The sequence below is a fragment of the Microcebus murinus genome, chromosome 9, assembly GCF_040939455.1.
Source record: "Microcebus murinus isolate Inina chromosome 9, M.murinus_Inina_mat1.0, whole genome shotgun sequence".
In the NCBI taxonomy this organism is placed as follows: domain Eukaryota; kingdom Metazoa; phylum Chordata; class Mammalia; order Primates; family Cheirogaleidae; genus Microcebus; species Microcebus murinus.
In genome coordinates, this window is record NC_134112.1 from 50702608 (window position 1) to 50716577 (window position 13970).

Genomic DNA, 13970 nt, shown 5'->3' on the forward strand with positions numbered 1-13970 from the left:
TTTGCAGTAACATGGGATCTAACTAGAAAGCTCTAGAAACTTTTTGAGTGAGCTTATCCTTCTTTGCTGCTGCAATAGACCCCTTATAAGCTTTCTCTTCCCCTGATACCTTGCCTTTAACTATCAGACATCAGCCATTGTCCTGCAGTTTTATTGTGAACCTGACTTCCTGTCATTCTGTTCCCATCTATGCCTTGCTTGTTAGAATTTGTGCAGCCTTTGCCCTAAAACCTCTGATGACTGGGGCCTGGGAACTCTCTGGTTCTGTCATACCATTTTTGTAAACAAAGATTAACCACTGATGAAGTATAGTATTTCGTAAAATGTCTTCTTCCTTTTTTTTGTTTTTTCCTGATATCTCAATCTCTTTCATGGAATGAATTCTCTTCTTCCTCATGAGACTGATTACTATCTGGAAATGAGCCTAGATAAAGGGGATTATGGTTTCATATGTGTTGTGTTGAAGGTGACAGGTTGAGAACACATATAAATGACAATCAGGCAGTTGAAGAAATGACATTGAACCTTGGCATAAAAGGACTAGAAGTCAGGTGTGGTGGCTCATGCCTATAATCCTGGTTCCTTGGTAGGCTGAGGTAGGAGGATCACTTGAGCCCAGGAGTTCGAGGCCAGCCTGGGCAACATAGTGAGACCCTATCTCTAAAAAAAAAAAAAAAGAGGAAAGAAAAAATCAAAAGAGTAGAACTAGAGACTCAGCAATATTTAAGTTGAAGATGTTAAATCCCCCGAGATAGGATATGGGGAAAAGTAGAGGGAATGGGAGCCCTGAGCCTTAAAAAAACTCAATTGTTAGCAATAACTAAAGCTAACCTTTATTAAGCATTTAATATGTGCTGGGTATATTGTTAGAGCTTTACATACATTAACTCTTTTAATGTACATGACTATATATATAGTCATATATATATATATATGTTTGGAAATGGGCCCAGAGAGATTAAGTACCTTCAAATTGCCCGGGGTCATGTGGCTAGTGAGCAGCAGAGTCAGGATTGAAACCCACACAGACTGACACTGAGTCCATGCAGTGAAGAAACTAGAGGGGTACTCAGAAAGGAAGACACTGAGGATAAAATACTCATGCAGAAATTAAAGGACACAGGGGGCATTTTCTATGTCTCATGGTAGTTAGTACCCAAAGATGTTCTTAAGTAAACTCTTGACTGTTTATTGTGTCTGATGATTTAATTTATGCTATATCCATATTGATAACTTTTTTCTTTCTTCAAATCTATGTTATGGTTTTTTTCTCTTTATTCTCTTACCAGATTGTGGGCAGGAGAATGGAGAAAATGAGATACTCAAATTCCTAGTACAAGTTAATAATTCAGATCAAAAGGGGAAAAGTGGAAATAACTTACTTTTATATTTTCATTTCTATTCTCACTGCTCTAGAACTCATAAGGAACATGAAAACTATTTGTGAAATGCCAGTTCTCAAAATAGTATTTTTATTTTAATATGAGTATATAAATTGTGGATAGATCTTGTACCTGTGTTTCAAGACATTGATGCTGTAAGCAAACAAAACATTGTCATGATGTGACAATGTGTCAATGCTGTGTCCTTGAGCCCAGCATTATGGGTATGTTCCAAACTAGAATGTTAGCTGTTACTGAAATTCTAAATCCTTGATAAAAAATTTCATAATGGATCTGTTTTCATTTATTCGTTCAAGGCTTTGCTCTTAATAGTTTCATTGGAAACAACTTAGAGATGCATTTCGAGGGAATTGATTACCAAATAATGATAAAATATTTCAAAATATATCGTTTAGTTTTGGCAGTTTATTTTTAAGTTTGGGTTAAACTTAAATATGACTGTTTTTTCTGTAATATATAGTATAGTAAGTTTTCTGGTTAATTGTTTTTCAACCCCAAAGTAGATTAGTTATGTAATCTCTACAATATATTATAAAACAGCAAAAAAAAAAATCCCCCCAAAACAACTCCTCTCCTCCCACGTACACACACAAACACAGTACCTGATCTAGGCGCTTAGGAAATGGAATAAATAAATGAAAAACTGAATCATAGAGTTTTGTAGGTAAAAAGTAGCCTAGAATATTATCTAGCCCAAACCCATAAATTTATAGATATGCAGTAGAAACCATGCCCAGAAGCTGAAGCAATGTAGTCACAGTGGAATAACTTGATGGTTGACAGAACTGAGTTCCTGGGCTAGGAATCCTGCTTTTTTCCAGCCTACCAGTGATTTTCAAACTTTGCCTAAAATGGAAGCAAACGCCAGCAATTTTCACTTGGTCTTTTTTACCCCTTAGACGTTGTCCTGTAGGTTTGCTTTGGGATGTCAGGCAGGTCAGGCAAGAGACAAAGCTTGTCAGGGAAGAGGTATGAAAGCAGCACCCATGAGGAGATTGTAGCTCCTGGAATCACCTGTCACCTGCGGTAACCCCAACCACACTGAGTAGCAGGCTCCAGCTCAGGCAAATGCCAGAGAGATTGATCATGTAGGCAAAAGGCCAAAATTCCTCTTGCTTGTGGTTGACGGAGCTTCCTGCGCAAGACAACTGAGAAAATTGGAATGGGTGTTCTTGAGCTAGCAAGGGCCTTGTGAGTGGTTTAAGTCAGTGGTTTACTAACTTTTCTTTCGTCAGAGGAGCACCTGAGTAAATAGCATCTGTCAGGAAAGCTCCTGTGGGAAAACTTCTCAAAGGGAGGCTGCCCAGTGGAAAGGAGTGGAAGGGAGTGCAAAGCCCAGGCCTCTGCTGCTGGTCCGCTCTCCTGCCACCCGGCAGCAGAGCCAAGGTCACTCTGTAGTGTCTGACCACCTATCTCACTGGCTGCAACCTGTGTCCAGAGCCATCCTCATGTCTTGCTTATAAAACTCTAACTCCTAACTCCTCTCCTTCCACTGTTGCTCACTTTTGCCCAGTTACCCACACCCTATCAGAGTGAGCTTTTAGAAGCATCAGTCAGGTCACCTCTCTCCCACTGGTTTCCTGTGGCATGGAAGAAATACAGATTCCTTATGATGTCTTGGGTGATCCGGCCCCCGCCCGCCCCATCAGTCTCATTGCTAACTGCTGGCTGCCGTTCGCCCACTTGGCCACCTTCCTGTTCCCGGAACATTCCCGTCTCCTCCCTGGGCTGGGCGGGTGCAGACCCTGTCTCATCTCTCTGAAATCGCTGCTGCTTATCATTCCCTTCTCCCTCCGAAAGACCCTTTGTCCCCAGCCCGCCCCACAGTCACTCTAACATCGCGGGTTTATTTACTCATTAAGAGTTATTACCCTAAAATTATCTTGTTAATTTATTGGTTTACTTAGTATAGTTTCTTGCGTGGGGAGAAAGGCGTACAGGGGAAAAAAAGGAAGTTCCTGGGAAAAACAGCAGTGTGACCCTGTCACCCGAGGTTGGGGGCCTGAGAGGGAAGGGATTTCCTGCTTGAGCAGAAATCCAATGAGATTAGAGGAAGTGGCTGCCTCAGTGTCTAGAACAGTGTCTGGTACGAAGTTTCTGTAGAAGATGGTTTGAAAACCACCGTTTTAATATAATCTCAGTTTACCCATTAGGAAATCACCAATGTATCCATGTCACATACTTTTTATTCCTACTCTTGAGTGCTCCATAGTTAAGTAAACATACTGAAATATTTGGGTCTGATTAAAAACGTAACATAATGTATCCCTAAATGGTACTGAGCCTTTAGTCATGCTGTGGGCACAGATCAGTTGCAGGTTCCTTTGAAGTCTTGCTTGAGTTTGGAAAAGGCTTTTCTTGCCAGGTAGAATGGTCTGCTGCATCTCTTTGTGATCTTATGATACGTGGGATACTTATATACAAAATAGGAGAATGATTGGATGGACTATTTTGAGGAATGTTCTGGCATATGTGGAGGCTCTGTGGAATCACTTGTAAATCTTTGGGATAGGCTAGGTGGCAACAGATACAATGGGTTGGGCACTGGGCATATAAAGATAAACAAAGTATAGTCCAGTTTTCTATGAGCACACGCCAATGGGAGTGGTAGGAGGAGATAAATACAAGTAATTATACTTCTAGCATTGACTTAGTAAATTGGATCACATGTCTATTACTGTGTAATTCAATGACAAGGAGAGTCACTCTGCTAGGGGTAAGCCATTTGAGAAGGGGCAATATTATAGCTCATTCATGGAGAAGGAGTATTTTCCGGGAGAAGAATTTTGGTAAAGGGCATTCCAGGTAAAGAAGGCAGAGTGAATGAAGTCTGGAAGGAAGAAAGTGAATAGGAGAGTTAAGGAACAGCAACCCCCCTAAGTGTACTTATAGCCAGGGCTACACAGGAGTGAGGAGAGCTGGTGAGAACAGGGATGAAGAAGTAGGGTGAAGACTAGTAAGTCAGTGAATGTATAGTGAATGTAAGGATTATTCCAGAATCCAAGTGTGCAAAAGACATAACTTTTATATAACATAATTTCCACATTGAGTAAGCTAATGTGGCAGAAACCTAATCTCCATTATTTTAGAGTATCCCTCACCTTTCCCTGGGTATATCTGGGAGGCCTACATGGTTCCAGGGGAGTGTGAAGGCCAAGTGATGATTAGCATCATTTTCTATGCAGGCATTCCATCAGGCACTCTCCTTCTTTTCTCCTAGAATCTTTGGTAGCATTCCATTCCTTCTGTGTCTCTCTTGGTCCAAAGAGACGCTGGGAGGCTGTCCTGAAGCATCTCCTTAACTCACTACATAATCATTCCCTTCCCAGGTCTCACTCCAGGGTCCCCTTAGGTGGCAGGAGGCAGGGTCCCAGGTCTCTCTCCTGGGTCCTCCCAATGCCTATGCTGTCATCAATTCTTGTCTCTTCTCAGCATGTAGAAAATATTTTTTAGTCTAAAAGGGTGGAGCTTAGTCTCATGACATTCAAGTAAAATATTTTGTCAGGCTCAGTTTCCTCCTCACACTTCAAGGACAGCCAAGAAAAAACATACATACTTTTATGCTGCAGCAGCCCTTTCTCGAGACAGTGACTGCACAGAGCTCTAGCTACTGGAACGATGAGAAAGGTGTTGGGTAAAGAAAATAGCTGGAAAATCATTGGTTGGTATTTCAAAAAATATTTTCCTCTTACATGTCTATTGTGGCAAGATTTGCAAAGGGATAATATGACATGTTACGGATCTTGGACTATATGCAGTGGACTGCCATTGATGGTTATTTGTGTAAGCAATAGGATTACATTTTTGTTTCCAAAGATAAAAATCTGGTGGCAACATGAAGACCTGATAGGAGTAGAAAGACCAGTCAGGAGGCTTTTGTTAGAGTAGAGGTAAGAGATGATGAGGACCAGAACCAGATCATTAACTGTGAGGAGGGAGAGGATTTGAATAGCTTCAGATACAGGTTTGGGAGTCAAAGAAGCCGTGAAAGTAGCTGAGGTCACCCTGGGAGCGTGCATGGAATTCTGGGAAACACCAGCGTGTAGGGAGGAGGGAGAGCAGGAGCCAGTGCCCCAGACTAAGACAGAGAGGTCAGAAGTGGTGGGGAGGACCAAGAGAATGAGGTTCTGGAAGCCAGAAGATGAGAAATTCAAGAGTCTAAGTAAATATTTTGTTAAAACAAATACTATACTTAGATGTTTAGCTTACTTATACTGATTATTTGGCTGATGTTTTTATATAGCCCAGAGAGTTTCTGGCTTTTTCCCACTGAGAACAACATGTATTTTTGAATGCTATTCAAATATTCTTCTTTGTGTTAGTTTGCATAGTAGCCCTTTGACAGTCACGTAAGTAAAAAGTTACTGGTCTGTATGATCCCTAAGGTCATTTTGGCTTGAAAGTTTTGCTTTTGTGAAAACATGTCTCAGGAATTTTATGAGGAACTCATAGAGAAAGGAAAAATTTCTAGGCCAGAGAACTTTTAATTAATAAAAGTTGATTGGAAGAGAACAAAATGTTGTTTGGAGGAGGTCTAAAGAACATGATGTCTTTATTTCATTCTTTGGCTAATAGAGATTATCTGTCAAAGGACCTGAATGTCCAGTTTTCATCCTGATTAGTACACTTTGACACTCCTGGAGCACAAATAAAAGGAACTCGGTGCTATAATTGCTTTCTGATGACTGAAACTATAAATATGGTATAGTCGTTCACATAAACCTAAAGGAGCCAATTTGGACCTTGAACATAATTATTTACTTTTTGAACTATATGAAAATAAATGAATGTAGAGTTAGAAGCCACCATTGCCAAAGAACATTTGTTTAAATTGTCTTGGTCCCTTATCTCTAGAATTGAGGAAATTGGTAGTATTTTCAGTTAGACTTGAAAATAGATCTGGATTTGGTAGTGATACGTAATAGTAATAATTTATACTATTTAGAAACATTTCCTAGCTAGACAGAGAAGATGAAAATGTATACTGAGAGGGTTTCCAAGATCGATTTGGGAAAAAAAAATCTTCACCTGATTATTCAACATCTTGTTTCATTTTTGAAAATGTGGAGCAAAAGAAACCTCACAACCTATTTAAATAAAAATTCCATCTGAAAAAATTTATTGTTCCATTGACATAAAGGGAAGTAGTCAAGGATTTCTCCTGCTCTGCCATGTCTCTGCCTCTCTTTACCACTGCCTTGCTTTCTGTCTTACCCCTTCATGTAGCTTTACCCAGGGTTCAGTGCTTTTCCTACCATTTTCTTTGTACCTGTCATCCTGTCCTTACTAAGGAGAGGTGGCATTTTTCCTTCCTGAATTGAGCTATGGCCTCCCCCAGCACATGACTCCTGAATCTTTAGATCTGAACTCTCTCTGAATACTTCTTGGACATCTTCAGTTGAATGTGCCAGGTACTACCAAGTAAAAATGTTCAAGACTGAACTAATAATCTTCTCTCATTTGATCAAACCAGCTTTCTGCTGACTTCTTATTTCCCACCATGACATCGGCAGTCTCCAAATGCTTAGGCTTGAGATCTTGATCATTTTTAATTTTTACTCTCTCTACTTACATTCCATCAGTTTCTAAGTCCTGTAACTTCTTCTATAAATCTTGCTAGTACTAATACTTTCCTTTTTTATTCTCATTCAGATTCTCTTTCCCTATGTAACTGTAGTAGCTCAAGTCCCTTAGTCTTTCCCCTTTCCAGTTAAACTTTTTTTTGGAGACAGATTCTCACTCTGTTGACCCAGGTAGAGTGAAGTGGCAAGTCATAGCTCATTGCAACCTCAAACTCCTAGGCTCAAGCGATCCTCCTGCTTCAGCCTCCCATGTAGCTAGGACTACAGGCACCTGCTACTATGCTGCCTAATATTTCTATTTTCTTTTCTTTTAATTTCAGAATATTATTATGGAGTACAAATATTTTAGTTACATGAATTGCTTTTGTATAGTTTGAGTCAAAGTTATAAGTGTGCCCATCACCCAGGCTGTGTACATTGTACCTATCAGGTGTGATTTTACCCAAACCCTCCTCCCCCCTCCCACTTGCTTGATTTCCATTGAGTTTTACTTCCATACGTGCACATGCACGTCACCCGCAGGGCCCAGATTATCTTTCCAGCCATGCGTATAATCGCCTCATTCCATTTATGCAACACACCCCAAGCCCTAGCCAAACTGGCTTACGCATTCTTCACACATACCAAGGACTTTGACCACATTGTTCACTTCACCAGAAATATGCTTTTCTCCTCTTTCCTACCACCTATCAAAATCTTACTCATCTGAACTAGGCCTTCTCATATTGTAACATAACTTTTTGCAATGACTACAAGAGTTAAAGTGTGCCTCCCCTTTGATCTATCAGTCCTGATTGTAGTAATTTAGCCTATAAAGTATTTACCATATGTACATATATAACAAGTATGTACAAGTATGTTTAATGTAGCATTGCTCCTAACCATAAAATATTGGAGATATCTGAAACAGATGCAACTTTGAAAAAATAGATATACATATACTGACATGGAAAATTAGCCACTGAATGTAAATTATTCTGTCCCTTAAAAATAAGTGTGTGTATAATTTGTGCATATGTGTATGCATAAAAGAAAATCTGAAAATGTACACACCAAAATGTTGAAGAGTGATTATTGGTGTGGGGGTTTGTGTGTGTGGGGGGGTCAAGTTATGAAGGACTTCTACAATATACTTTGTCTAAAAATGTTAGCATTTGCTCATGTTGGGTAATGAGCTCACTGGTGTTTATTACACTATCCTTTGTATTTGATGTTTTTAAATGAAAATAAAAACTGGAAATGCAGTATTAGATCTTCAATACATACTTCATTGTCAAATATGCATTGATACTTATTAGGACAAGAGTGCTAAAAGAGATTTTTCTCTTATGGCATCTTGGAGGGATATTCTATGAAATATTTTAATTCAAGGACGCTGGTATTTCTGCTGATAGAATACTTCTTATGAAATGTGAGTTTCTTCTTACAAATCAACATTGAATTTAGTGTGTGTGTGTGGTGGCACACAACCAGAGGGAAGTATTTGAATGGATGCTATAATGCTTACATATAATTAAAACTGAGTCAGTTTGACCTGTTTTTGTATAAATCATGAACTGAAATGAGTTTGATTAATTTTTATATGCTTGTCTTTAATGGAGACCAAAGAGACATAAATGGTATATGTTTGTTTTGTGGTGGTTTAGGTATTACCAACATTACCCAGGCAGAGATCTTCGCCCGTCTGGAGGAAGAAATGACCACGTAATTAGACACTCTCCTTACTATCGTTAAGCTTTTCTGTAATAATCAAATAGTAGCAATATTTAAAATTTTGCATTATCAAAATAGAAATTCGAAGTTTTGAGGAGAACAATACCATTGTTGGTTTTCTAGGAGGATACAATGTAGACTGTTTTTAGGAAAAGAATTTTTGCATAAGATGTACTAGAGTTAAAGTTAAGCCTAAAATAGACTTATGTATGTACTGATAAATATAGAATATCATATACAGGGAAATTAGAGCAGTTTAAAGTGGACTTTTAAAATGCAATTAAATTAAGAGTCATTATTTTCAATAGCTTGTAATTATTAGTTCGCTTCTTAGATGTTTTCAGTCATGATATGATAATGTTATCAGCCAACAGGAATTCTTTAAACTCAGCATTTGATTCTAAACAATGAAATAAAACATCTCAGAATAAATATAGTCACTCTAACCTTAACTCACCTTTGGGAAGCTTTTGTTAATGATTTACATATTTTGAAGTTTATTCCCCAGAATAGCTTATGACAGATGTCCAAAGGTATGTGTTGGTGAATCAGAAGGTAATAATTCTACATTATCCTATAAGTGATATGGTAGATTTAAAGAAAATAGAGATACTTGATCATATTTTGAAAGATGAGAAACAAATACTCCCAAAGATGCCTGTGGAGAGGCATTATTTTTTATATTAGGGAAAATGAAATAGAATGTCCTGTAATCATCACAAGTGCTTAAATATAAATATATTTGGGGTAAACATGCACTGATGATTGAAAGTACATAAACTGATTCTCAAACCTTGAGTTCTACTTGTGAAAGGAGACTTCTTTTTCGCTATATCTCTTGCCACACCAAGTGCTATAACACTTGGATAATAATTAACTATCGAGTTATCTGTTAACTAAAATTTAGTGCTCTAATTACATCTTCTATGATAAATGCATTGTAAATTACATGGTGTAGCTTGGGGAAGATTTGTTTACCAAGGTTCCTGATAGGTGGAGCACTGAATTGTGAATAATAACAGCGAAGTCTGCCTGCTGTATAGCCATCTTTATATCTTCTGCATGGTTCATATCTTAATTTGAAGCTGACAAGTGGTGAACTTTAAAAGTGGGAATATTGGAATACTATATTTCATCTTAAAATGTTTGCCTTTAACCTAAAAACTGTTTTGTGAGGCCTAAGAATTGTTTGCTTTTCTAAATGTGAAGACTCAGAGCAAGGAAACATTAATTCAGCATTTGTAGATTGCTCAAGGGTCTGGTTTTAGATGGTGCCTATGTTTCTTATTGTTAGAGTTTAAACTGGAAGGGCTACTAGTTGATTCATTAAGCATTTTAGGATAACTCATGATAGCCAGTTGGGCAGACAATATAAAAATACTTTTTTAAATTTTTGGTTATCTCTGGGTATCTAAGCTCTGCCAGATGAATAGCCCAAAGGCCAAGGGACCATTTCCATCTCTTGGTTCCACTTTCTAACCAGTTCTGTCACTTCTTCCCATTCCCCAATGTGCAAAGACTGCCCCAAAGTGCTCATCAACTGATGCAGTAAAAATAGGACTGCACGGGTGGATCTTACCTGATGCTGTGAGCCCCCAACTTGCCACACAGCCTTTCCCAGTACCTGGCATTCTCTGAGTGCTTACTGTGTGCCAGGCATTGGCCCAAGTATATTTCACACATGACTATATGACTATTCTTATCTCCATTTTACCATTTAGAAAACTGAGGCTTAGAAAGGTTAAGCAGCTTGCCTGAGATTACACAGCAGTGAAGTGAAGAGCTGGGATTTGAGGCAAAGCAGGAAACCACTCTTAACCATTCTACTATACTGGTGCAGATATAGTTGGATACTGACCATCAACACTGCTTGTTACAACCCCTTCTTATTTAGTGAGAATGGCAAGATACCCAGATAACTGAAAAAATAAAAAAATGTGTGGTTTCTTTGGGAAAGATGCATGAATCAGAAACCAGTATGTGCAGTGTTCTCGTTGTTTTTCAGGTATGCCTATTATTACAGTGGAATCGGTGCTGGGGTGCTTGTTGCTGCTTACATTCAGGTTTCATTTTGGTGCCTGGCAGCTGGAAGACAAATATACAAGATTAGAAAACAGTTTTTCCATGCTATAATGAGACAGGAAATAGGCTGGTTTGATGTGCATGATGTTGGGGAACTTAACACCCGGCTCACAGAGTAAGTACCTAGTTTCATGTTCAACTTGGATGTGGTTCTTATTCTTAATAAAATGAAATACATGTCATCACATCTGTTGGGAGGTGTTAGGGTGTCACTCAGAAGTAACGATGAGACGAAATTCCTTCTGAGCAGCAGCCATATCTTATGCATCCTTGGGTTCCCAGCCCCATCAGGGCATGAGGGGACCTGCATGACTAGCACTGAATGAGGGATTTGTCTTTGCTGGAATGAAGAAATCCTCTGAGAATGTGCAGTACAGCAATAACGAGATGCTTTCTGGGGAAATTTCCAACAAATTTTAAATTTCTAGGTTGAACAATTCTTGAGCACTCCATGCCCACATCCTGGGGCTGAGTGGACCATAGATTTTTGTTGTTAATGACAAATATTCTGCTAGCAACTTAAAGATTGTTGTTGTTAATAACAAATATCCTACTAGAAATGTACACCCTGACAAATAAAACAATCACATATATACCAGAGACCCTAGATATAAACTAACCCACACTTAAAGCGAAACAAAACAGGCTTGAAGGGAAAAGTTCTGTGTTTATAATTCTGACATTTATTTCTAACTCTATTCTTGTAGCGATGTCTCCAAAATTAATGAAGGAATTGGTGACAAAATCGGAATTCTGTTTCAGTCAATGGCAACATTTTTCACTGGTTTTATAGTAGGATTTACACGTGGTTGGAAGCTGACCCTTGTGATTTTGGCCATCAGTCCTGTTCTTGGACTGTCAGCTGCTATCTGGGCAAAGGTAGGTAAAGCCTGTGAATCCAGATTTTGAACTGTAGCCCCTCCTTCAGTGGAAGGGTTTTTTTTTAACCACGTCATGACCTTGATTAAATTTTCTGTTCAAAATCTGCTTGATGAACATATCCAGCCTCACTGGGTGCAGGCTTGCTGGGACTTTATGATGTTCTTGGCCATCATGGATTATTTTGGGGAAGGGATGAGCAAAGAGGAAATAACTCTAATATTTCATCTTCTGCCTTCATTTAAAAAAATCAAAACCTTACCAAACTTCAAGGAGCTGTGCTATGTAGCAGATGATGCCCTATTCACATAATAAGTAGAGATTCAAGTTCAGTGAACTTGAAACAGCACACATGTCCCAGTCAATTAATGTTTTCAAAATTTTAATGTTACTGGTTTTATAGATTTTGTTTAATTTGTAAATTGATTTAATAGTTTGGTAAATATTGTAAATGGTTCTACAGTTATACACATTTAAATTCATTGTTATGAAAATAATTTAAGAAAATAGGTACTTTCTAGGCCCATGTTTACATAAATCCTTAGTCTCCAGTTTTCTCTCTCATTTTAAGGGCAAAGCAGAAGTAGCATTCTCTACCTCTGCACACATACCTCCAATGATCTTGTAAAACCTATTTTCCCTTTCAAGGTGGACATGATGTTGTTAATAATTTTAGACTGATTTGATGTAGGAGTGGGTTTGTGGTAGAGATTGACCTAGTACATAATCTTTGTTGAGTTCAACACAACTGAGAGAATGCACTACAAATTCACGTAGCAAAAGGATGTTAAGTAATGAAAGGGCAACCGAAGCCGAGCCTAATGCAAAATAAGTCAGGCTGTAAGTATTAAGCAATTTTACCCCATAGGATGGATGTTGTTTTGTTATTATAAACAATAACTATCATTTATTGAGCATCTACTATGTCAGGCATCTATGTATATGTTATTTTTCTGAGTGTAGATATAATCTCATTTTATAGAGAAAGAAAAGTTCTGAGGACTGTTAATTTTTTGCTCAGAGTAACACAAGGTTTAAATATGTTCCCAGTTGTTATCAGTTAACAAATATTTGGCAAAAGCTTCCTGGCGTTAATTGATTTGTCTGTACGCTAGAATATTTAGCAAGTTGGGTGGCAAGCTCTTAGGATCAGTCTTCATTGAAAAACTATTTAAAATGTATTGATGTCCACTCTAGTTAAGATAAAAAAAAAACCAGTCCCTAAGTTAATCTTTTAATAATTAATTATCCATTGCCTCAGATACTATTTATTTAGTAAAGGGAGCCCTAGGCTGACTGCTAATTACCTAAGTTTTAATCCCTACTCTGCCATAAACTTTTGGCATGATTTCAAACTAATTTTTAAATCCCCTGGTGTACAGCTATATTAAAAAAGAAATGTAGCCCAGTCTGGGAAGCCTCTTTTTCCCCATGAGCCTGAGTCCTAGAATAGCTAAAACAATCTTGACAAAGAAGAAGAAAATGAGAAGAATAAGTGAAGCAAGGCTTACCATATAGCTATAGCAATCAAGACTGTGGTATTGGTAGAGGACTGACACGTAGATAAATGAAGCAGAATAGAGGACCCATAAATAGACGTATGCAAATATGCCCAGCTTTTTGACAAAGGTGAAAAAATAATTTATGGAGGAATGACAGCCTTTTCAATAAACAGTGCTGGAGTTAACAACAACAACAACAAACCTAAACCTCATATTTTATATAAAAATTAACTCAAAGTGGATCCCAGAATTAAATATAAAACATAGGGCTATAAAATTTTAGGGGGAAAAAACAGAAAATCTTTGAGATTTGGGCCTGGACAGAGTTCTTAGACTTGACACCAAAAGCATGATCCTTAAAAGTAAAACTTGATAAATTATACTTCATCAAAATTAAAAATTTTTACTCTGTGAAAGCGCATGTGAAGAGAATGAAGAGACGAGTGATAGGCCAGGAAAAGATTATATGGAAACCATATATCTGACAAAGAACTATCTAGAATATATAAAGAACTCTCAAAACTCAACAGTAAAAAAACAAATCCAATTAGAGAATGGGCAAAAGACAAGAACAGACATTTCAGGAATGAAATGAGGGTATGTAGATGGCAAGTAAACACATGAAAAGTTGTTCAGCATCATTAGCTATAAGTGAAATGCAAATTAACCACATTGAGCTATCACTACACATCAGAATGGCTAAAATAAAACATAATGAAAGACCAAATGCTGGAAAGAATGTAGGTAAACAGGATCACCGACAGATTGCTTGTGAGAATATAACATGGTACAGCCACTCTGGAAAACAG

General features: G+C 38.0%; 1 protein-coding gene across 2 annotated transcripts in view; it reads left to right on the forward strand.

Annotated features, from left to right (window-relative positions):
• Positions 1-13970, forward strand: part of ABCB1 (ATP binding cassette subfamily B member 1) — a 194774-nt gene that overhangs the window by 125770 nt on the left and 55034 nt on the right. For both annotated transcript variants that reach the window (XM_012779549.3, XM_012779551.3), the window contains exons 5-7: positions 8632-8689; positions 10704-10895; positions 11488-11659. In XM_012779549.3, the coding sequence (XP_012635003.1) occupies positions 8632-8689; positions 10704-10895; positions 11488-11659 (422 nt within the window). The remainder of the gene's footprint in view (positions 1-8631; positions 8690-10703; positions 10896-11487; positions 11660-13970) is intronic.